At 38.9% G+C, this 26,363-nt stretch overlaps 1 protein-coding gene across 6 annotated transcripts in view; it reads right to left on the bottom strand.

Moving 5' to 3' along the window:
• Positions 1–26,363, bottom strand: part of FBXW11 (F-box and WD repeat domain containing 11) — a 78,045-nt gene that overhangs the window by 34,959 nt on the left and 16,723 nt on the right. For 4 of the 6 annotated variants that reach the window (XM_029997927.2, XM_029997928.1, XM_029997929.1 and 1 more), the window contains 3 exons: positions 26,143–26,244; positions 2,499–2,561; positions 1,173–1,398 (listed from right to left, as the gene is read on the bottom strand). In XM_029997927.2, coding sequence (XP_029853787.1) covers positions 1,173–1,398; positions 2,499–2,561; positions 26,143–26,244 — 391 coding nt within the window. The remainder of the gene's footprint in view (positions 1–1,172; positions 1,399–2,498; positions 2,562–26,142; positions 26,245–26,363) is intronic. The other 2 variants (XM_029997930.2, XM_029997931.1) reach the window with 1 other exon arrangement.

The raw sequence follows: 26,363 nt of genomic DNA, 5'->3' as shown, positions 1-26,363 counted from the left end.
ATATAGCACTACAGAGAACAGAAACCCCCTAACATCCAAGCAGCATTCTGTTCCAGATACCAGGAAAGCCCATACACACAAGACCACCTAAGCACACCAATGGCTAAAAAACCTTCAGAGCTTGTAATACTATCAACCTTTAAAGGAATTTTACTTCAGTGGTCCCTGTGCTCAAGAAATTACCAGTTTCCAATTCCTTTCACGATTTGCATCACCTCCTCATCCGCCCTCAGTGTTCACTGTTGTGTCTTGGCATTCTTGGGATAACATCCACAGACTCACTGCAGGTGTGAATCTGTGCTATTATCCTGCCAGTGGCAAAGAGGACATTTTGACCACTTATTTCATGCTTATTTCCCACTCTATATGTCCACACATTTACCTTTAGAAGAATCAAATTGCTCATTCTCCCCAGCAGCAAAAATCCACAGATACAATTCCTTCCAGAAATTAATGGGAAAATATATGCAAATTCCCAGGAGATTGAAAGCTAGAGATTCTACATACCTAGTTATTACTGCTCCATACTTTTTTGAAGAAAGGCATATAGCAAGTGCAAGAACAGATTTCATATTCCAACTACTGATACAGGTTTGCACTGATCGGTGACAGAAGAGGTTCTGAGCAACTGAAGGAAGGAATCATGGCTGGACTATGCAATAAAAATCCACAGGTGCTTTTGCTGCTGAGTCAGTAACAAGACCAGACAAAGCAGATTCACTCATCTAAGCAGGCAGCTTTTTATTTAAGATTTAGGAAACTTAGAACAAAACTAAAATGTAATGAAGACTTCACAAACGAAAACACCTCTATAGTCTTTTCTATACCTATGGGGTTCATATGAAAAAGGAATTTAGACCAGAGCTTGCAGAGATACAACTTCTGCAACAACTCCGTTCCAATTTTAACACAAACTATTCTTCAGGATATGCTACTCAAACTACTTTTCCATGGAACAACACTGGCATCCAGTGGCCAATTCAATTAATCACAGAAGTGAATGACTTCACAGCTGCCCTCCTGCCCTTCTTTTGACTAGGAAGCATCACTTTATTTATACAAGACCATCTAAGTCTGGAGGATGTTCTGAAAAGTTTGCATATACCCGAAGTATTAAACAAAAAAAAAAAGTATTTATAAATGCACCTCTTGTAAAATAGATATTAGTTTACCTGGTAACGCAGTGATGAAGTCCCGTTGTAACATGGGCTTCAAGTAAGAGTTAATATGTCCATGCTGATAGTGACACATTCGTGAAATAAGGTGTTCCACAAATTCAACTTGATCTGATTCAGACCACTGGTCAAAATATTTAATACACAAGTCTTTTTCCTTTTCGTAGTTTCCTTCCGATGGTCTTTTTCTTGAGACAATCACAGATGAAGTTCCATTACTTATCTGTTTTTAGAAAAGGAATATCAGTATTTAAATATAAACAATAGGAACAGCTTTCTAAGAACACTCTCAAGGAAGAACATGAGAAGATGCAAAGAAATAATCAACAAAACTGAATTTTAAAACACATTCTTAAAGCTATGAGTTACGTCATGTATATTTCATCTTTCATAGATAAAGATCAATGAAAGGACTTTGCACATAATTACAAGTCACTTCTTACACTGAAAGACTTGAATTCCCTTACAACTCTTACCATTTAAACAGCAAGAAACTTAGTTCTTTTTAAAACAAACTTGCCAGATTAAACCAGTGGTTTCTGCTGCATATTGCAGTTTGCCTCTGCTGCATATTGCAGTCTGCCTCCACAAATAATTTACACAGGTTCCAGCAGTTGAAATAATACACATTTAAGAGACGTACCAAAGTTGGGTATTAATACTCTAATTAACACAAAAATTCAAGACCCTCATGTCAGTGTTGAACTGCTTGTCCATAAATGAAAACTGAGAATTACACGATGTCAAGGGCTTGTTCTGCTTTTGAAAAACAGCTCATGTCAATGTTTGGGACATCCACATAAAAACATCATTAAAATCCTGGGAGCTTTAGCTACAAATAAGGATGCTACAAAAAGAACACCGCAGGACTTACTGCTAATTAGTAAACAGAACCAAAGATTAATGCCAGGCTCTTCTGAGCCCTTCAGGAGACCAAGAGGGCTGCTGGGGAACAACTGTCAGCTGTCTGAAATATTCCCAAACTTCTTCAAAGCAAATTGGTTGCAACTCCTTGCCATGTGAAAGTATTGAATTTTTCCTTTTAAATGACAGTCACGTGCTCAGAAAGACTGAACTGTATTCCCAAGTATCCTTTGGCACAGAATTGTCCTTTCAAGGTCAGCACAAACTACAAAATCTGAGAAGATGTAGTAATTTCTCAAGTATTATTCATTGGCATCACCCTTCACTTGAAGGCTGAGCTAATTTTAGGATGATACAGTCAACTACATACAAGGATGCAAAGATGCAGGATTTGGCTTCTCAAAAGCAAGAACATATAAAATCATGCCAGTTCTCTTTCTACACAAATGTTAGTCCTACCTGCCACAGGGTATTTTTCTTTGGAGACTCATCTTCATTCTGATCCTCCATTACTGATGTGTTCTAGGAAAAAAAAGAATTATTACTTCAATTTTTTATTCTATGGCAGTTCCTTGCTCTACAAGCATTATGAAGAAGTAAATCAATTTAACAGATAAAATTCATTTTCCCAGTGAACAGAATTATCAAAGATTTCTGGCCACAAAACCTGGGTATTATAAATAAATTCCCCTTTTAACTGACATGTTTATCAATTCCATTTACTGTAAAGATAACTCCCCAACCCCTCTTCAATTTCCTTTGACAGGTTTTCATGCAGCCTTTCAACGCTTTTCTCACTGGGAAATAAATTCACTTTCATCCTACTCAAGCCAAAGTAATTAAACCTGTCAAAGTAATCAACTAGCACTTTCTGCCAAAGTTAAATTGCATACATCTAAGTTGGGGAAAAAGAGGAAAAAAAAATAAATCACTATACACTACTTACATGCAACAGAATATGATTTTTTTTTTCCAGCTCTAGCTTACCACAAGGAGGAGGGACTGTTCTCTGCAGAACACCTCTGTAATTCACTGTCACCATCTTTCTTCACCCTAACTTAATTACAGTGCTCTCCCCACATCATAACCGCTCCTCCCTACTATTTTCTTCCCTTTTGTTCAATAACAAGAGATGTAAGAATTTCTATAAACATTCAGCTGCAAATGTTTCTTTTGGAGCTTACCTCAGTGTTTCAAAGTCTTTCACTCATTTTTTCCCTTTTTGTTTTTTTAATTATCTGCTCCCTTTTGCTGTCCCTACTATAATTACCATCTATTTCTACCTACTCATTGGTACCCCACACCTAGGCAATTACTGCTCATTTAGCTTCCCACCAATCCTGTCCTCCTCACCATTCATGCCCAGGAGACACCAGCGACCTGGCAGAGGGCTATCATGCAAAACTGAATGTCTTAAAACATTGTCTCTATTTCAGCCTTCCTCCCCTCTATCAGCTGTCTCAGCACGAAGAGGAACAACACACTCAAGTAAAACACATGATGGAATAAGTCACACAATTCCTTTACTCTTGTCATCACAGACTATGGATTAACCCCTTAACAACCACATCCACCCCCATTCAAAACACAATTCCACCTCAAAAGCATTCACTGCTTCATCTCCTTCTCTTTCTTGCATAAGGCATGTACCACACCCATTCTGGTTTTGGCTGGGATAGAGTTAATTGTCTTCCTAGTAGCTGGTACAGTGCTGTGTTCTGGGTTCAGTATGAGAAGAATGTTGATAACACACTGATGTTTTCAGTTGTTGCTAAGTAGTGTTTGTACCAAGTCAAGGATTTTTCAGCTTCTCACGCCCAGTCAGCAAGAAGGCTGGAGGGGCACAAGAAGTTGGGAGGGGACACAGCCAGGACAGCTGACCCAAACTGGCCAAAGGGGTATTCCATACCATGTGATGTCATGCCCAGTATATAAACTGGGGGGAGTGGGCCTGGGGGGGGGATCACTGCTCGGGAACTAACTGGGCATCGGTCAGCGAGTGGTGAGCAATTGCATTGCGCATCACTTGTATACTCCAATCCTTTTATTATTATTCTTGTCATTTTATTATTGTTATTATTATAATTTTTATTTTCTTCCTTTCTGTCCCATTAAACTGTTCTTATCTCAACGCAGTTTTACTTTTTTTTTTTTTTTCCTGATTCTCTCCCCCATCCCACTGCGGGGAGGTGGGGGGGGAGGAGTGAGTGAGCAGCTGTGTGATGCTTAGTTGCTGGCTGGGGTTAAACCACAACATGCACCAAAACCAGAAAACTTGAAAAATTAACAGTATCACCCCTATAGGCAAGACTTCCTCCACTGCCTGACTATACTGCTTTGTCGAAAGTTTACCTTGAACCCTCTTCTGCCTTGCAGTCAGGTATGAAAAAAACATGCATCATATGGACAAAAGATTACATTATAAAAACTATGTCCACTAGGTGATGGACAAACTCAAGTCTATCTAGTTATGACACACATGACAACGACAAACACAAGCCCAGGAGATGGCTAGTGGGGAATCCAAACATGGACAAAGGCAGTAAAGGTTTTGCGTTACTCCACAGATACATATATTTTAGTGTTTCTGGACATACACAAAACAGTAACACTGGAAAAATAAACTACACTTTCCACATTTTCAAAATTATAGTCTCTTGAGGGGCATTCCAGTTATTCATAACTACACACTGTTCATAATCAGCACTATCACTGACGTGCAAACGATTCACAAACCATGCTCTCCCACCGCACAGTGCCACAAGAGGGAGCACAAATCAGCCGTAGACTTACTGGTACCCAACTGGCCCACACCAGTTAAACTATTTTGGAAAGTAAACATGACTCCTGGGAATTATGCAGAGGGGGGTTGTTTGTTTTTTTTTAATTTTAAATTTGAATGTGTAGAAATACACATTACAGTGATTATATGTTGTAATAATGTTTTCAATTACTATGTCCTTAAATGAGTAAGGAATATCTCATCCCTTTTGCAGTTGAAGGCTAAATATATGCATCGATCCTATGAGCTAAGAGCAAGGAACAGGAACTCTCACTGAGAAATCAAACACCTTGGGTCAGCATATTCAGCAGAAATCCCACGTTATATCAACTTAGCCCCAACCTAGCTTTCCTTCGGTAGGTCACAGCGAGACTTTGCCATTGCTTTCTTCTGCTCCTTTACTGGGAAACATCTCAGAGATCATTGCTAACTTTCCTTGGGATGTAGGCTAAGAAGTGTCTCCTAAATGTTACATCTTTTCATCCTAGGAACATATAATAAAGCCATAGCAGAACAGCCCTGCAATGCAAAGTGCACAAGAACACAAACTTTACCAAACCAATCCGACTTCCACACTACTAGGCTGTTGATTGGAGAGCAAGTTTTTGCCTTTGGTGTGCACCTACTCAATTCTACTGTGCCTCTGTTGCTGCCTAGGTAAAAAAAAACTGGGTAGCAGGCTTTAGGGAGATGCTACATCCTTGGCATGTCCACTGATACAAGGGAGAAGCAGGAGGACTGCGCTCCTCCTGCCCCTCTCCACTTGTCCCTCCTTCTGAAGAGCATCAGAGCACAGTCTCAGCTAAGAGGACAGTGTCTTAGATCCACAAATGGGTGACATGGCACAGGTAGTACTGCTGCTGAGAGATATTTCCATGTCCTCTCAACATCTGGGCCATGAATGTAAGGGCAGACTACATGGATTGATTTTTAGGCTGGAAATTTAGCACTGTATTTTATGTATTTAACTGGGAAGCAGGCAGGTGTGTTAATTTAATTGTATTTATTGCTACAGCGTTTACTGCGTTTTCTCTCTTTTCCCATCCTAAACTCACTTTGTGTTTTCTCTACTATATTTTAGAGCTTGAGGGTTTTAATCCTTCATTCTTTCCCTTTCTGCTCCCAAATGTATAGCTTGTTTTCCCTAGCTATATATGTATAGCTATTATATCTTCTCTTCCTAATAAATTCACTCTACTTCAGTCTAAAACACTTGATTTTTGGGGTCATTCCCCAGATCACACACATCCTAACTCAGACTCTATGTGTCTCTAAAGCACTTAAGCCTACTAACTGAAGACTAAAAGATAACTGGGTGGATCCTGTCCTGTTGTCTGGAAGAAGCAATTAGAAAGCTCTAATCTGTCCTGTACATCCACAGCACTTGGCAAAAGAAGAATTTCAAAATTCCTAACAGCTATTGTCACTAGTCCTTGCTCAGGAAGGTCTCCAGCTCTTGTGCAAGAAGACAGATAGGCATCTACAAGTTCAACTCTTCCCTTCCTCATTGCTGTTCCCTTCTCTCAACCTGTACCTTGTTGTTCACCCCACCCACCCTCTACGTAAAGCTACCATGCCGGCCACCTCCACAGGTTTCCCAAGTAGCTTTAAAGTGGACTTAAAGTAGCTTTATCATGGACTTCACTCCATTTCCCTGCAGCTCTGCTGCTGAACAGCATCAAAAGCTGGTGCAAACGATGAACTCTCAATTCCAGTTACTCTGGCAAGGCCATAAGCCCCTGCAATATGACTGACCTGCAGACTGTGAAAGAACAGGCTTGATTTTTTTACCCCCACAGCCACAAGAGCCTAGCAGCTTCTCACAGTGGAAGCGTAGCTTCTAAATATTGTCAATTAATCCTGTTTATAAGTTCATTTTTTCCAGAAATTCTTGTTAAGTTGCTCACAGCTCTTACAAAAGTAGAATGATTATTTCCAACCAGCTGTCATTCCTTAATTAGTCAGCCTGGAATAAGCGCTTTCCATCCCCTACTGGGAATGGCAGCAACAGCGCAGTGATAACAATGGGTCTAAGCATAGCTGTTTTCCATTGCCTTATAGTTGTTATACCCAGCCGAATAAAGTTACACTGAGAAAAGCCTCTGCCTTTATTTTCACTAACACTAAAACCAGCAGCGGCAATAAAATTTACAAATTGCTCTACAAGCTGTAGAATTTTAAAAGCTTGTTTCCTGGAGATTTGCATCCCGTATTCCTCGCCTAGTTCTGCAGTAACTTCAAGCTTTCTTTAGTCTTTCTGCTTCACAATACCGCAAGTCTTCAGGATTTCTATGAGATGTAGATGAACATGGCAAACAGGTTCAAAAGTTACTTGGGGAGAAAGAGGTACTGACAAGCATAATTAGATAAAGCTCATTTCCTTTGCAGATTATGAAAAGCTTCCAAAATAAAAACAACCATGAATGATCCCCAAAGGCAGAAATTTTATAGGTGTTATAAAACTTCATAAATCAGTTTCAATTAAGATCCTTAGATACCTGGTAGCAACTAAAACTGGCATCTCAAGCATAACAGTTCCACATATGTATGGTTCTATGACATTAGGTGCAAAAGCACTGAAGTCTTCCTGTAGATGAATGGCACTCAGCCTGCAACGCTCATCTCACTCATGATATATATGAAAAAAAGCTGCATCTTTTCTTGCAGAAATCTATCAAACTGGTACAGGCTAACCAGATTTCTGTTAGCTATAGGCAGGTAATGCTTGGGTTTGCACCATGCTTCAGGACTTGGGAATGCCTTTAGTCACTTAATTGACTCTGAAGAGAAACAGCATGGTGCAGCTTTGTTCTTTAACCCAGTTTTAGTTCCAGTATCGAGACAGCAATTATAGAAGTGATAGCAGTGATCCTGGCAGTGATCCTGGGAACTGGGACAAGACACACAAGTAGCAGCAGTAGTACCTAGCAAGGCAGACAACATCGCTAAGTTTCTTTCATGAGAAGCTTTTCCCTACCAAAGAATGGATTCACAGGATACAAAGGATGGATGGACAAAACTAGACAATACCTGTGTTACCCTGGGGGAAAAAAAAAAAAAAAAAAAAAAAAAAAACAGTCTTCAATTATTATATTTTTGGCTATAATGAAGGGGAAAGTGACAGAAAACAAGAACTTGTATTTCCCACTACCCTTGAGACTACACCAGTAATTCTGATCTGAGTTAAAGACCAAGCTAAGACTTTAAAAATTTAATTTTTGACAAAATTCCCACTCACTGGAAAAGATACCAGGAAATTTCAGTTAAAATTACAAAATAAGCAAAACTAATCAAAACAGTTCAGCTAAACAGGCTCTGACCTCCTTTAACAAATCACGTCTACATCTGACTTTAGAGAAGTTGAAGAAACAATAAAAAAAAAAACTAATACATACTTGGATATCTTGAAGTCAAATACAGCAGATAAAGCTCAAGCTCTGTATACTCAAGTTGCCTTCTGAAACCAGCTCTACCAGCACAAGGATTGCTGAAGGTATTAATTACACATTTACCCAGAGGAGGAGAGGAATCCACCATCCTATGTGACAACTGGACCACATCAGTAAGGAAGAAAGCTGGGTAACCATCTTTACCATCTAAAAGTGATGAGCATGTGTCCCTCATGGCTTCCTGCTTTTAATATAGCCAGAAAACCCCAAATGGTTTAAAGCATTTCAAAATGAATGCAAGCCTCTGATTAGGATGTAATGGTCACCATTTTCTAATCCAGGAACCTGTTAAACACTGTTTATTAACAACATCTTGACACTTGATCAGGAATAGGAGGGGATCTTCTTCTTATAACTACTGAGAGACTCTTAATAAAAATATACTGTAGCACAAACACTAAATGAAGTTGGAGAACCACTAACTCAAAATGCACAAGATGTGAATCAACTCTTCTCACAGCAAGGACCAAATCCCTTACTTATCGCACCCCTCAAAATCTGTATATACCAGTCTGCAAAGAAATGCAAAAATACTACAGTGCTTCCAAATGCCAGATCAGAAAGAGGTGGTCACTGACAGAGTGTGCTTATCCTAACCTCTGCAAAGATTCATCACTTCAAAAAATTTCTTCAGAAGCATAGCCATACGCTATATATGGAGGACCAACATAAAAGATTCCTATATCAAAGGAGTAAGCATAAAAAGATATGGACAGTTTTACGTAACAAGATAAAATACACCTTTTTTTTTTTTTTTAATTTAGTGAGATAATCAAGTCATGCAGAAAAACCCAACCAACCAACCAAACCTTGAGCAAAGTAGAAAATAGAGCCCACAGCCAAATGGTTTTCCAAATAAGGAGTTTCTGAAAATATTTGATGGTAGATAAGCTCAATCCACTGTCCACAGTCACTATAAAGCACTTTGAAAACAAAGCTCTAAGGTACATCAAGTTAAACTTGATTTAGTTTTAGGTAGTCTTGTGAGGAACAGGGAGTTGCACTCCATGATCCTTATGGATCCCTTCCAACTGGAGATATTCTATGATTCTGACTTGAAAGTTAACACTGCTGACCATGGACATGTCTATATTTGACATCTGTATTAGTAACTGCTTGTTTCAGCTTAAATTAAACAATTTATGTCAGCACTAGGGATCTGCACAAATTAAGCTCAATATGCTTCATTTCCTACCTAGCTAGCTATTCTCCCAGTTGCCACGTTTTATTTTAGTGCAGTTATTGTTGGAAGTTCAAACAAAAATATACTTGAAATATTAAGAGAGTCTACCAAGATCCAACAGCTGAAGGCAAAATTAGAAAAAAAATCCTCATACTGAAAATAAGGCACCATTTTTATTTGGTCTCTGACTAACCACCAAAAGGTTTACAGGAATATAGGGTAAATTCAGTACCAGCAGACAGTTATCCAGTTTGTGTTTCAAGTTGTGAAAACCAAACACTGTAGCTTGACCACAAGTTGTAGATGTGATGTTTTTAAAAGATACCTAATGCTTTTACATACCCCGTTTGACCTCTCAAGGGCCTATTTTTTAGGAAGTTTTGTCCAGAGCAGTAAATCCCCCCAAACCAATAGTCGCCTGCTCCTGACTCTGATCAGAGAAAGAAAATCTCAAGTCACTCTTCACCTAAATGTTCCAGAACAGTTATTTTTGCAGGTTCAAATGAATATAAGCAGGTAGTAAACAGGTTATCTTGTTTAATCTCTAATGCTTTGATGACTGGCAATTAGTGCCACTATTTTAACTTTGTTTCTAAAGTATCAGTCTTCACCTTAACCTCATTACAAAATTAATTTGCTGATCTTCTCTAAATACATAACTGCATATCTCTTAACATTCAATATGTCTGACTTCACATGAAGTTAATCTCTGAAGTCAATCTCTGAAGTCAGATCAGTGTGGGCTGTACCCAGAGGACTAAACTATATAACTTGTTTTTAAAATTAAATTATACACAAAAATGATCAGCAGTTCCGAATTACTATTCCGATCCAATTCCACGAAACACTAAGCAAAGGCTCTGACTCCGCCACAGAGCTGTTGGTAATGGCACATCCTTTTAATAGGCAGTTGTATGCACAAACTGCATTCTGAAACTACCCAGTGGAGCAGTTAATTTGTTAATTCACACCCCAACCTGCAAAGCACAACTGCCAATGAAGTACCGTAACTGCAAAATCACCCTGCTAGCTTTTCGAACTTCAGAAACAGTGTAATACAGATTCTCATAAAGGTTAGTATAAAAAAAAAAAATTCACTGATTAAACTAGGAGACAATTTAGGATGTAATAAGAAACAACAACGACAAAGTGCTACTTTCATCCAAATTAACAGCTATTTTCCAGCATGCCTCTATTTCCAGTCAGCAAATAGATGTCACTAGAAAAAAATACAATTATTGCAATCCCAAGAGATATCCAGTGTTTTCTGCAGCAGGTATAGTTTCTAAAATAAAATGGGGAGATGGGGAGAATGCTTTTGATCTGTCAGCCAATTCAAGTTCTCCATGCCTTTGTTTTTTTTTGTAAATATGTAATAGCTTATTACTTCTTAGGGGCAGGCTTACCTCAACAGGTACCGCGGGATCATGTCTTAACATACTCCTTGCGTAACTGTTTCAAAGACACCCCAACTCTCATTTAATTTTCTGAGTGTCTGGAGTAAAGAGTCATTAATCAAAAACTGCCTGTATCCATCCTATATTAATATGTTGTATTTACAAGGACAATGAGTACTGAATTGTGTAATTGTAGCAATTTGATGACTCATCCCTGCACCATTCTGAGTACTGAACCATGAAGCCTTGCAAAACTTGCACATCATGCAAACTATTTTGCTGAATATAAATATGTTGAGTCCCAAATATATACACATATTTTTAATCACTTTCTCTAAACCTGGCCCTCAAAACAGAAAGTACCAGTTTTATGCAGAATCAGCGTACTAAAAAAAAGCAAATGCAGTTTTAAATTCAGCTAGGCAAGGTTTGGGGGTTACATTAAGCCTTGCTGTAACATTTGCCACAGTGCCTACTTGCTCAGCTCAAGCTGGTAGTTGAAAAAAATTCGAAGAAATAAGAATAAAAATAAGAAGAATAATAAGATCATCTTACATTGTGAAAGAGCATCCAGCAGTAAGGTGCTGCCAGCAAGTCTTAATGCAATGCTCCACCTGAAGCTTACTGATCATGTTTTACTTCAGATGAAAACTGGCTCTATTTTCTAACCAGCTGGACTCTGCAGCCCTTTCCCAGCCTAATAGGAGGTTTAATTATACCTTCAGCTTACAAGTGTTGCTTGTTTTTCAGCTGTCTCAGTTCATGCCTTTAACTATATGGTCACTCAGCCTTTCTTGGCAGATACTGTATGTGTGCAGTACATTAGAAATCCACGTTCTTGCCCAGAGCAGAAAAATCTCAATACTTAAATAGTATATTAAAGCAGTCATCAGGCTTATCATTGATATCACTGCAAATGGTTGCAGTCACTTTCCTAAAACATTTCTGAATTAACTTTCGTAACTCTAGAGTACAAAAAGAGAAATCCTTTCCACCTACAAATAATATTTTTAATAGTAAAATGTTTACATGAGAAACATGGCTATGACAAACTGGCTGTAGAAAGGTACACAGACACTAGGAGCAAGGTACTGGTTTTCTTTTTTTTTTTTAATTAAGAGAAGTTACCTCAAGTTCTCAGCTACAATTACTGTTATTGTTTTTGCACTAACAATATTGCTAATGTTCATCTAATTAATTTTCCAAATAAACCTATTTAGGTAGAACCTATTTGCACTTCTAATCTTAATCCATCACGAAATAAAACACGTTTTCCTCTGTACATTTAAGACTCAAGGGAAACTTCAAATCATGTTACCTCTACAGTGAGCTTGCTGAAACTACTGAATTAAATGCAACACATTTTCAGATCCACTGCATCGTGGATGCTTGTCCCGTGCTACATATTTGTTCAGACCATTTGCATCTACAAGTATACCAAAAGCTACCCTACATAACTAGATTTTGTCAGGCAGTTAGGAGGATTAGATATGTCAAGCTTTTTTTTTTTTTGTGGGGGGGGGGGGGGGGATAATAATGGAAACATTAAGTAGTATTTACTACTTAGAAACTGTCTCAATACCTAGTAAAGAGCCTCTTCAGTTTTTATTTCCCGTATTAAAAAACCCATCACAAATGAAAACTTGAGAAGAAAATACTGACTCAAGATTATAATAACTTTTCTTCCTTCCAGAGCAGATGCAAAGAAACCTCTTCAGAGTAACTCATCTATTCATTTATAGGACTTGTAAAAGAAAAACAAATTACTTAGAAAGTTGCATTTCACTGCTGACTGCTCAAATTAGTACATCCATCAGAACCACTTTAACCGAGGAATTTAAGCACACAAACAGCAGCTGACTTCAAGGACTCCATAAGCAGCCAAGACATTTTAGAGCTAACTGATGCATCCCTACAACACACTACTTCTACATTAGCACTCACATTTCAGTGCCCTGAACCAGCTTGCATGCACCTCCTACAAGCCAAGTAGTTCAAACAGAGTATCGTTTCCAAAAGTGTTAGCACTGTGTGGACACCCTGAGTCAGGTGCAAGGCCAAATTCAAATTACACTTCATGCTGTACAACTCTGTGTACAAAAGCTGCAAGTTGTACATTTTTCTCTGCATTATATTCATGGGTAAACAAGGCAGGAAACACACCACTCACCCCTACACAATTAATAAGCCCCTTAACAGTATTTCAGGTTAAAGGTAGGATAAGTAATATCTCAGAAGCAAATTTCAGGCTAAGATAGTAATTAGATCACTTCAGATTCATCAAAAATAAATTAGCCTATGTTAAGATTAACTACATTTGCAACTTGGCTGCCTGGTGCAAAGTTAAAATACTTCAAGGGTTATTCCTAGATTCCCAGAGGGAATTTAGGTTCAAATCTTTGCTGCTGGTTCCATGTGAAACCAGCTCTGTCCAAATTTAGTTACCTCAATGTGCTGGCCAGAAGACAGGCACAACCCTCAACACGAAGGTGTCTAAAAAGCTGTATGAAGCACAGGACAATAACGGGCATCAGAAATACAGACACTGCAGCCAGTTAAAGATCCAGATCATTAAGCCATTTTTTCAAAACCTTATCATTTTTTTTCTCATATCCACTACTGCTTAACACATGCACTGGGGCTTATTACCTTTTTCTTCCCTGAAGATCTAGAAAAGATCTGTAGCCCTTTAACCCTTGAGCAAAACAATAAAAAGGAACAGAAGGAAGAGAAGCAGCAGACATGGACTTCCAGCCTCAGAAAAGTGGCTGAGCAGCAAACATAAATACCACATATCAAAGCACACGTAACTGAAGAACAATTTAAAAATAAGCCACTCCAAACAACTACAAGCCCACAGCCACGAATTCACTGGCATTAAATACTAATACACTAGGACTGGAGAACCAAAAGAAGCTATGAGCTTCAATTAAACATTCAATACTTTCTTCCAAGCATGCCTATGTATTTTCTCTTAATTTTTCTAAGACTAGATTCTGGCACTTCTTCCTCTACATCCCTTCTTGGTTTCCCTGGCCACCAGAACTACATCAGAATTTATTCTCATTCTTTGTTTTTTTGCTCCTCCCCAAGGATCAACAAAACTTTAACCAGATTTTGAAGAGGTTTCCATACAAACTTTTTCTGTAAAAGTTATAAAAAGGTTACCAAAAACACTGAGGAATCTGAAATAATAAAATTGCAGTAACCCTCAATTATTTGTCTTTTGCAAAATAGAAGGTATTTGCACACAAAAGAAATGTAGAAAAAGTAGCCACCGCAATGAAATATTCAATAAAACTAAAGCCTAAAACTGGTCAGCTACTCCAAGAAAAAATCCTGTGCTGTTTTAAGTCCAGTTTTTTCCTCCAAAGATGCATGGCAACATATTCCAGATTTGGTAACTCATGAAACTCTATCAATCCCTCGTAACTATTCAGGAAATCCTAATTGTGTCTGAAACACAGTCTTTTGCTTATACACAATTTCAGTGTGTTTTTGTAATTGCCAATACCCAAGCACCCAAAAACCTGGAGAAAACCTTATCTCAAAAAAGGCTGCAGACTAACTTCAGCTAAGGAAAGATGCCTTCAGTAACACAAGATGTAAAAAAAAAATACCCAAATCATTTTTTCAAATATCCACTCAGCCTTGCCTGGGGTTAGCCAGACACTCTGGATTCGAGTGCTGATTTTATCTCAGTATTAAAAGGAATGTGCAATTGCATAATTTAGATTTCACATGATTTATATAATGGATGTCTAAATGCGCCTGACCTATAAGGCCAGCACCATTTCTCCCACTACGACTTCAAAATAGAGTTGATTAAAAAAGCACATCATTATAAGACTCTACAGAAAAGGATTTGAGAATGGGAGGAACAGTTGCCCAATGTCTCAGGTTGCTCTTTTTGGAAGATAATGTTTAATCTGTATCACATCAGTGACTTACTTTATGTCGCAGCACACCATCTTGTAGTGGCGTAAATGAAAGGTGGCAAGCTGTTGCATGGGGCAGCAGATCAAAAAGGCAGGGGACAGCTGAAACCAACATATTGTGCAACGAAGCCTTGAAACCAAAGCTGTGACCACTGCAGCGTGCCAGCAACCATCTCCTTACTTCCTGAAGACAGTTCGGTTTGATGTCACTTCAATAGGAAAACTGCTGTATGTTTCTCTTATTTCTGAACAAAAGGATAGCATTATACAAAGTTCCAGCTATGGTTTCTGTGGCCTGATAGGGAATCTGAAAGGGCTTTTGCTTCCGACAAACTGCACTGAAGGATAGCTTTGAAGTTAGCAGGGCTCAAAAAGAATTTAATAGATACTGCAGGACAATATAAAAGTCTCTACAGTAGAGTGATGACAATCACTTAGCAGCAGGCATCCTGCATTTTCACTATTCAGGTACTGAACTCAAAGGCATTTGGCCTAATTCTTATCATTTTTCCCAAAACACATACTTACATATAAACCTGAGACCTTCGGATTACATTTGCTTTAACAACCTGAGCTTAAGTATACAGAACTGTACGTGGATTCCTGTAACATTACGGTAAATATTTTTTCGGTATTATATGCCTTGAATAAATTCTCTAGTTCAAGTATCTTCAAAAGCAGACAAAAGAACTATGATTTTCGAAGTTCAAGTGTGCATTCAAATTCTGCAATCATATATACAACTTCAAAGATATCTTCACTTGATCCTTGTTTAAGTGATTTTTCAAGTAGGGCATTTAATTATTAGCTACTGAATAACTCAGAGAGAACTTTGAAGTCCACTTTCATCCATTAGTAATTTTTTTTTTAAATATCATTTATATCTTTTTTTTCCTATCAAATTTAAACTCTTAATAGCCCTAATCCATTTAGTACAACGATGTTCAACATTTATCAGTTACAACACATAAGGAAAACCAGCTGAAGTGTCCATAGACATGCCAAAAGAAGTTTGCATTCATACACTTTATAGTAAATATTTAGCAGTTGTCTCTAAATTGCTCTAAATTAGCTTGTCTCTAAATTGGAGAGACATGGATTTGACAGATGGACTGCTCAGCGGATAAGGAACTGGCTGGATGGTTGCACTCAAAGAGTTGTGGTCAATGGCTCAATGTCCAAGTGGAGACCAGTGACGAGTGGTATTCCTCAGGTGTTAGTATTGCGACCAGCACTGTTTAACACCTTTGTCGGTGACAAAGACACTGGGATTGAGTGCACCCTCAGCAAGTGTGCCGACAACACCAGGCTGTGTGGCAATCGACACGCTGAAGGGAAGGGATGACATCCAGAGGGACCTTGACAGGCTTGAGAGGTGGGCCCATGTGAACCTCATGAAGTTCAACAAGGGCAAGTGCAAGGTCCTGCACATGGGTCAGGGCAATCCCAAGCACAAATACAGGCTGGGCGATGAGCGGATTGAGAGCAGCCCTGAGAAGGACTTGGGGGTGTTGGTTGACAAGAAGCTCAACAGGACCCATCAATGCGCATTTGCAGCCCAGAAAGCCAACCGTATCCCGGGCTGCATCAAAAGAAGTGTGGCCAACACGTCAAGGGAGGTGATTCTGCTCCACTACTCTGCTCTTGTGAGACCCCACCTGCAGTCCTGCGTTCAGCTCTGGGGGCTCCAGCATAAGAAGGACATGGACCTGTTGAAGCAAGTCCAGAGGAGGGCCCCGAAGATGATCAGAGGGCTGGAGCACCTCTCCTATGAAGACAGGCTGAGAGAGTTGGGGTTGTTCAGCCTGGAGAAGAGAAGGCGCCGGGGAGACCTTATAGCAGCCTTCAGAACCTAAAGGGGGCCTACAGGAAAGATGGGGAGGGACTCTTTCTCAGGGAGTATAGTGGTAGGATGAGGGGTAACAGTTTTAAACTGAAAGAGGGTAGATTTAGATTAGATATTAGGAAAAAATTCTTTACTGTGAGGCTGGTGAGGCACTGGAACAGGTTGCCCAGAGAAGCTGTGGATGCCCCATCCCTGGCAGTGTTCAAGGCCAGGTTGGATGGGGCTTTGAGCAACCTGGTCTAGTGGAAAGTGTTCCTGCCTGTGGCAGGGGGGTTGGAACTAGATGATCTTTAAGGTCCCTTCCAACCCAAACCATTCTATGATTCTATGAGTTTATTTATTCTAAAATAATATAAAAAAGTAGAATAGATAAAAAAAATACAGGTTAGAAGGGTAGTTTGGATCATCTCTAAAGCCTGGCTTAATAATTGCATCAAAAATTGTGTGTGAACTTGAGGAATGCAAAAAACACGTAAGAATTAAAAAGCAGAGTTCAGCTTCAACAGCTGAGAGTTTCTAAAAACACCAGTGCAATGAACAGAATTCAATACTTACAAAGTGAAAAGGTTGGGATGAAGATGACCTATATTATTTCTCTAGGGCAACAAAGTCAACTCAAACTTCTGAAGTATCTGTAAAATGTACTTGTCCGAAGCACTGGGAGACCCTCCTGTGCCACAAATTAATGCCTTTCTGTAGTGGGGCTTTGCAAACATGACTATTTTACCATAGAAATATTATGCAAAGTAGTAAAAGGTTTTGGTGATAGTTCCTTCTTTCTCTGCTGTACCACTTCTTCCATACTTGACAGATGGGTATTGGTAAAATTTGCTCAATCCTGCTGTTGGGTTTGATACCTGTCCTATCCTTGACACCAATGCCTCCTTTGATTTATTTGAATTCTACCACCATTTCAAAGGATCACAAAAACCGAACCACATATGTGAAGACTCTCATATGCCACAGCCTTGAAGACCTATAGAACAGCTCATTGGATGCAAATAAAGGAAACCAGGGAAACCCAGGAATGGCCTGCCTGCTAAGGACCCCAGGAACTTTTCACACTGAAATGTCCTTGTGATGATGACTCTTAAGAGTGGAATCATAAATATCAGCAATATCATTACTAACACTGGTATCAAGACTGCTGCTTAATTCCCCACAAGGAAGGGATCCAATCCTCCTGCTGGTGACGTTTCTGATAAGAAGTCTGTGTGAAGACACTGCAAAAATCTAGTTTCAACCTTAGTGGGAAATATTTCATTGTATTTTTCTGTTTCCTTGAAAATTCTTCCATGGGAAATAGACCAAACACCTGCAAGGAAGAGGACTATATCAAATATACCTGGAATAGACAGCCTTGCATTTCCTTCTCCTCTCCTAAGAAAGATTTCACTGCCTGCCAGCATAAGCATGGCACTACTAGAAGGCAGGCAGAGAGCAAGACACATTACCTAGCAAATTTCTTTGCACCATAACAGGATCAGACAGCAAAAAAAATCCTCTTTTCCAAAGGAGGTTGAGAAAGCATAAACATGAAGGTGCGGCTAACAACATCCCTCCACTCAAAGACGTAGTCTTTTGCAGATGCATCATAAGAGGTATCAGGAATAACAGCTCCTGCCCACTACTTGTGAAATATATTAAGCTTAGTGTGATTGTGTTAGCTTTTCTGAGGAACATGAATTTATGAGCTATAAGCAACAGCTCTGGATTTACTGAGGCAAGGTCTAGTATCTTGTGTTGATACATGAATCCGTCATGAAGAAATGTACTTGTCTCCTTAGGGACATATCCTTCCCAGTCTCAGACACAATATATTGTGATCTCTAAATGGTACAAAACAGAAACACTAGCAAAAGGCAGGCTAGCAAGTCACCCAAAGGAGTAAGGAGCAGACCTCTAAGCTCACATTACTTTTTCTATGTTTCGAAGTCCCTTCTGCAGCAGACAGCAGCTTAGTGAAATATCTCAAGAGGGAGTCATATCACCATTTCCTCCTAATCTCTACCATAAAGATTATTAAGTAAATTACTAACTTTTGAATACCAGCAACTTCTGAAGAAAAAACAAAGGTGAGAGAACTGCCCACCAACTAACAGCCACAGGTGAAATAACTTGAAAAGCTGTTTAGAAAGAGAACCAGGCTCCTGAAAGGAGTCACTCTTCTGTTCAAGCAAGCTTGCAGCTTGGGGATGAAGTGTATGATCCTCAGTGCTCTCTAAAAACTGCTGAAAACAAAGTCCAAAAAAAGGCACTCGTATATATTAAGCTGTTTATACTAGCAAAACCCTTTACCCACAAGCAGAAAGGTTAGCGGTTGGCAGCACTCAAACAACCCCACCCTGGAGAGGCCACTGCAGATGACCCCAAGCTGCAAAGCGGTTTCACAGCCTGCCTCTCGCCTCCAGCCCGCAGTCACCATTTGCTGCATGCTTACCACAGACCAGACAGAATACACCCGGACCCGTTCAGCAGAAGCCATAGTCAGCTACAAGTGACTGATGTACGTTGTGCCTGGGGAAAATCAGGAACCAAAACTGACAGATATTTACTCCATTTACCAGTCTTCTGACATCAGGGAACACACTTCTGCTCCTCAGCTAAGGAAACTAAAGAGGTAGAGCTCCGGTTCATGGCTCAATACTGGCTCACTGGCTGAAGTTTAAAGGAATCTAGTAAGTAACCACTCTCTTCTACTTAAAAATAAACACTATGAATTGACCCAATACAGAGAAGGTCTCTCTTCTTGCCCCTAAGAAAGAACAGGCTTAGTTAATTATTAAAGTCATAAAACTGAAAGCACTTAGATACACAAAGGATGACTGAAAAAAGTGCTTATCATAACACTTTCCTTCAGATAATAAATCGTGCTTCAAAAAAACCCAATCCCTGCATTTTACATTTACTTATCCTACTGGTGTCTAGACCTAGCAACAAGCTGCTGTAACCATAAGAGACTGCAGCCAGAGCCGTACCTGGCTCTCATGAGACCACATCCAGAACACCGGTCCCAGTTTTGGGCACTCCAGTACAAGAAAATCACTGGGATACTGGAGTGTGGTCTAGTGGAGACCACCAGGATGGCCAAGCACTGGAGCACAAGCAAAAATACTTGCAAAATACTTGGAATATATGCAACTAACACCAAATTGAGCTGTCACATCAGCCCTCAGTCTGCAACACACACATAATAAGAAAAAAAAAATATTATGAGAAACTGCTGAAAACAAAATCCAAACTGCTATTAATTTTGAGAGGAGACTCCAGCTTCAGCCAGAAGTAACAACAATACTGGGAAGCACTGGAGCTTATTAACAGAGGGAAAACTGGACATTTTTACATCAGATCTACAGACTGGGTAATTCAGGCCATCTCACAGCACAAAATGGCAACAGGCCTACTGCATGGATATCTTTAATTGCTTCTATATACAATACTACGCTTAGTTTTAAAGCTTTCTGTCTCAGGAAGAAGTGTGTTTAAAACAGAGGGACAAGCACAAATATTTCAGATACTGGAGAGAACATTCTGTTCCTTTAAAGAAAAGGAATCAAACATGCATTTCTTTTTAATGGACCTGTTGGACTGCTTCCAAAAAGAAATGGTAACAGTCCCACTGTTTTGAGGCAAAATACCAGAAAACATGTCAAAGAAGTATTTGTAAAGTACTTCAAACCTAACAGAAGAAGCAAAGCAGTTGTCTGGCTATGACAACTCATTTTAACAGCTGCATAGAAGAGTAACATTTTCAAAAGGATGCAGACTACACTGCAACAGGCTATTCATCATTTTCCAATTTGTGATTTCATGCACCATAAAAGGTTTTTGCAGAATCCATCTACTGCACTCATTGTCATTTTAAGAATACTGCATGTCTGTGTCTGAATTTGTACTGTGGAAAAAAAAGGATGATGAAGTTTTCATGTCAATAAATCAAAATTCTTTGTTTTTAAATACAATTTTTTCCAACTATAGTTTCCGTTGTTGTACTTCCGGTATCTGAATAGAAACATCAACCAACAGAAGCTCAAAATCAGTAAATAACAAATACAAGCTTAAGCAAGTTAATGCTAAGTTGTATCTCATCAATAAATAGGAAGATAAACCTCCTTCTTTGTGCCTCAGCTCAGCTGTGATAGCACTGACATTCCTTATTGCTAACAAATAATCTCCTTTGCAAGGAATGCTATTGTAAGGAATAAATATTAAAACCCTAATGCTCCAGAACTCCACTTGCCACTGGCAAATAGTAAGTTCTTCTGAACAATAATAAATTATAAATTGGCCAATTCAAAAGGCTTTTAAGACCACGTTTTTGTGAAGACAGCTTCCAGTTATGGAGAGTAAATCAATACACCCCTGTCTTAATCTATAAGAAGGAATGACACTGGCAAGAACTAAGTCAATGTCACCTTCCTACTGCTTGTCCATCACCAAGACACGTGGTGTAAGAATGAAAATGCAAATCAAGGAAAACCTACAGAGCTGGACATCCCATTGTGCAGAAGTTAAGGATAAAGGACAGTGAAGCGCACTATCACAAGCCTAAGGACCACTGAGCGAACAGGCTGGGAGGAGTCAGGGTAGCTTCAAGTCTAAGAAAGCCACTACATGAATTGAAAGACCTGGCCTCTGGAGGAACAAGTCAACTTCTCACACTGGAAGCTCTGGAAGTGAGAAGTTTATTATTCCTGTAGTGAATCAGTGCTCTGTTAGAGCTTCTAAGCTACATACCCAACACATGAACATAAAAGGAAGAGCAGGACACTACATACAATTAAGCTGAAAATTTTAAGGACAATATAGGGAAAGTGTACAGAAAACCCCAATATGCTGGGGGGGTCTAAATAAGCAAGAAAAAAACTAAGCAGAGTTTTAAAAGAAAGATACAGTGATCTCTTTAAAAAAAGTCAAGGAAAAGTGTAACTGAATACAAGGAAGAAAGACTTGGTTGAGCAGTATGTGGTTACTATGTTAATTTCATTACCTCTATTTACTAACATATTCCCCAAGCGTTATCTCATCACATCCTACATTATGCAATAATTCAAAGCCATGTTTGAGTACTTATCTTCAGTTGCTTAATGATTAGTCTTCAATTCACACTGCAGATGTTTACTTACAGAACTAAGAACACTGGACATTTCTCTTTGCATGACAGCGCTGTTGGAGCCATTTCCCAAATCAGCATGAAAAAATATATTCAAAACCACTGCAATGCTTCACGAGGATGAAGCTATGGAAGGTGATGTATCCATATGGTTGCATTACACAACTGGTTTATCTAAAAACCTAAATAAGAGACCTGTATACTTTTAATCTTGCAGTCAAATCCATATCAAAGAGGATGAAAACAGTAGCTATTTGAATCCAAGTGTGTTCACAATCATAAGCTCCTCAGTACAAGAACATTATTAAAGGTAATTAAGTAGTTAAAAATAAGGCCTCAGAATCTATAGTAGTTTCAAGTATTATGAGCTGGCATTTAATATATGCTTTTCAATACAACAATAAGTAATAATAAGTGTCAAGGACTTTATTTCCAAATAATATTAATTACACTGAAAATCAGGACAGATAAGAGCAAACTTCAAGTACCACAAATGGGAATAAATATTTTTTAATAAATTATCTCTCTCTCCCCTCCATTCACTAACAGCTCATAGAATGCAGAAAGTAAGTATTTCTCCAGTAAACTACAGGAACTATGAAGGTGTTTTACTGCGTGAGAAAAAGCACAGAATACAAAACCAGACTAATTGTGGAGAATTGGAACACTACCTCCGATCCACTGGCATCAGAGGACATTTGCTTAAATGGTACAGCTTGATTTTAGAAGAGCCTAGTTAGGTTTTATGATTGCTAAGAACATTATGGAAAGGCAAGAGTAAGTCTAATCTCTGCTTTCTTCTTTTAGACTGATGGTAGATTACTCTTGAAGCCTAAATGTTTGAAAAATCACTACGACTGAATAAGAGCTTCCTGAAGAAATTCTACAAGGCTCCAGATTTAAGACTAGAGTTTTTTCCCCTCCTTCTGGTCCATTCACTAATTACTCTACACACACAACACACACAGATAACAGATACAACTCCCAGATAACTTCTGTGAATCACGGAAGGGCTTCTATATTTCCCTTGTTAAACTTCCTATTAATCATCATTACGCTAACTGAATGTGTGCTACAGAACAAAGATCTCCTGGTATATATGCCCTAGCTGTTTTTACATGTGGGCCTATAGCTCAGGGAACAATGAAGGGCAAGTCATGGTACCAAAAATAAAAAAACGGGGAAAAGCAGCTGGTGCCACTTTCACTTCCAAGTTCCCCTGCGGGCACCACTGAGTCACACACTTGAAAGGAGAACCTTTTTTTGTTGTTTTTTCTGGTTGGTTTTTTTTTTTAAATCTCCCACAGATGCTTTTAAAAGATTCAAAACCTCTTACTCCTGGTTGCAGTTCTACAAAAAACAGACTTAAAAAAAAAAGTCTTTCTTTTGGAACAAAATTTAAAACAACAAAGCGCTCTCTACACCTTACCAAGTAGCATGGCCCACAGGTATCTGCTTAGGACAGTTATCCCTCTTACTCTCTAACCAACCCATCAGGAGGCTGCAGCCAGCAGAAAAGGACAAGCCCTGCAACACACAGAGGGGCCAAACACCTTGGTAAAATCCCTCCTCGGTAAAATCCCTCCTCGGTAAATCCTGAAGTACAACAGGCTGGATACACAAAATTTTTTCTTTCCACACACTGAGCTCCCAACAGCTTCAAAGCAATCCCACTAACCTGAAAAATGTGGTTGTCCTTGCAGTGATGTACTTTATTACTAGAATTTGTTAACCCTGTCAGCTGTTAGTATTATATAGTTAAAAATGTTCTGGGATTGTTAAATTCCTACAGGCACATGGAGCAAAAAGCCTACACAAATTAACTGGTACTTCAGATGTGGTTTTCACAAAAGCTGACAGATCTGTAACAATTCCTGAAAACAATATAGGTTTGAGAAATTTTTCAAAGTGACACATCCTGACATAACAGCTGCATTAGCTATGCTTTTTAATTATAAATGACACCACATCTGTGATAATAGGTTTCCAAAAATCTCGTGTATAAAGCAGTACATTCATGAACAAACTGTTTTGTATTTTATCCTGTAATCAGTATTATCAACAGATGTAATGCAATGTATTCTGCATCAATTAATCTACTGCCCAGCCTGCTCTGAACTTTCACCTGTTCAATTTACAGTTAACTACTATGTACCTACTGATAGATACTGTAACGGAAAGAAAAAAGTGTTCCTAATAAATAGGTTTACTATTATTTCAATTGAATATATAGATTTTTTGTTTGTAATACTGTTTTAGTAAAAAGCTCAGTTGGGTAAACAAACCAGTTCATTTGCCATGATGTTCTAACTGATGAGAAATTCCCAGAGCTGATTTATAAGAAACCCGTGGCAGTCAAAGTTCTTAGATTCATCATTAAGAAGCCCTTGCAATTTCCAAACCAGGTATTTGCAGAAATGCAGGCCTTGCCTGCAGTAGGGAACCTGAGCTTCTTAAGGACCCCCCTTGCCTGACAAGTCTTTTTGAAATTCACTGTGTGTGGGTCCAGCAGCTAGCCCTCTCCAAGGCTTGCAGTCCATGAAACCAAGATCTACACCTACCATTTAAAAGAGTTATTAACAGCAAAACTGGTCCAATCCTGAAACAGTTCTCAAACTGTTAACTACAGTTAGGCATAAGTCACAAATTCAAAAGTCAGGTAAAGAGGAGGCAAAAAAATTAAGCAAGAAAGTATACAACTGCAATCCCAGGTCTGCACCGAAGAACAGCCACCTGACAGCAAAGCAGCAATTGTTTCGAGCTCACTGCTCACATCCCTCACCCGGGTTCATTAACAACCCTTGAAACGATTACTGACCCATCCCACCAGACTCCATCCAACCTACTCCCAACATCACTATCCATCCTAAAAACAACTATGACAGCTTGCTGAAAAATTCTGAGATGCTCTTTGGCCAATGACAAGTTAGGCCGCAGCAGAAAAAAATTTTCAGAATTTCCACTGAAAAAAAGTTTAATTTTACTTTTCCAGTGAGGGGGTAAATGCTGCGGATCAGTGAAAGAAAGCAGGAAGATCTTAGACTAGAACTAGCTTGTAAATATTCCCAAAACAGACACCAAACTTCTGTGACTTTGCCCTGTCATGACTATAAGCATCTACTATAACCATTATTTGGCCATGAAGTAGTGCCAATTTCTATAAAATTGTATTATCCATCTATATGTCTACCTTGGTCACAGGTTCCCCCCCCCCCCATTTGAATAGTATATCAAAATTGGAAACACAAAGCATTCAAACAAAAATATGTTTGTATTTTAACAGAAATTTTGAAGACATTTTTAATTCTGAAACTCAAATTTGCTGGAACTCAAGTGGCCACATTTTGCAGGCAAGACGAAAGATTTTGAAATAAATGGTTACCCTCTAAAGCAAGACATTCATGTTATTCAGTGTCTGAACTGAAATGGACTGACTGCAAACAAAACTCAATTTGTTTAAGTTTTCATTCACAACAGCAATTTCTTTTAAGTAATCATTCTGTACACATGAAAGACTGAAGCATGGAATAACACTATTGTTATAAAAGATACTAATATTAAATAACAGTTATGTACTGCTGAAAATGTTACATTCAGAAACACTTTAGGAAGTGCCACGCAGTTACTACACATGGTCTGCATTTTCTTTCCAAGGTAAATATCCTGGGAGTTGAAAATTGTTAACTGGTATCAAAATCTCCCTTTTTATCATTTTCAATCCCTCCCAAACCAGTGAAGAAACAGCAGCAATTCACCATCTATAAATTACGCAGGCTCAGCTTCAACAGCTAACTAGAAGAAAAACAACAGAGAACTTGAGATTTAGTGGTCTTCTATGCAGAGTAAGCCCCCCCATCCCTTGTTCTTCCTTTTTTAAGTTAAGAAGCTAAGTTAACAGAGTAACCCAAAGAGCTCCAGGACTCCATGCTAACTATTCTGCATTCAAACATGCGCAACGACTGTAATGTAAGGCTATAACCAGGATCACGCTTAGTAGAAAATAAAAAGCTTATCCTTTCTAAATTAAATCACACAAATATTACAGGGTAGTCAGTTCATTGCAATTTAAGAGAAATGGCAAAGCTCATTATGTTATTTTTTAAATTAAATGAGAAAGCAAAACGTAGCAGGCAACATGCACAACTATGCTACTTATATCACAACTTCAGTAAACAGGCAATAAAACACAAAAGCTCACCACCCCCCGCCAGAACCTACTGTACAGAAAGCCCTCTTAAGATTCACTCCTACAATGCACTTAAGTAGAAGATTTCAGAAAAGGATGCACAAAAAACATTTAGCAGACTTAACAATTTGATTAAACAGAGTCCTGGGAGTTTAACAAATGTTCAACAGCATACGCATAACATTTACAACAAGAAAGAAGAAAGGCACCTGGAGACATCTGACACTGGGCATGCTCTGCAGGCATCTCAGTGCGCACATGCTCTCTACCAGGTTGGAGCAGCCTAGCCACAAAGACCTTGGCACAGAACACTGCAGGGTGACAAAAAGGAAGGAAGAGAAGAAGCAGTTAGATGCCACAACAAATCACTCAAGGCAGGCAACTCATTAGTATGTTAACGTGGGTACTTATCTAAGTTATTTCTACATTA

Source organism: Aquila chrysaetos, chromosome 22 (genome assembly GCF_900496995.4).
Source record: "Aquila chrysaetos chrysaetos chromosome 22, bAquChr1.4, whole genome shotgun sequence".
In the NCBI taxonomy this organism is placed as follows: Eukaryota; Metazoa; Chordata; class Aves; order Accipitriformes; family Accipitridae; genus Aquila; species Aquila chrysaetos.
This window is presented reverse-complemented; position numbering and strand designations above follow the sequence as displayed.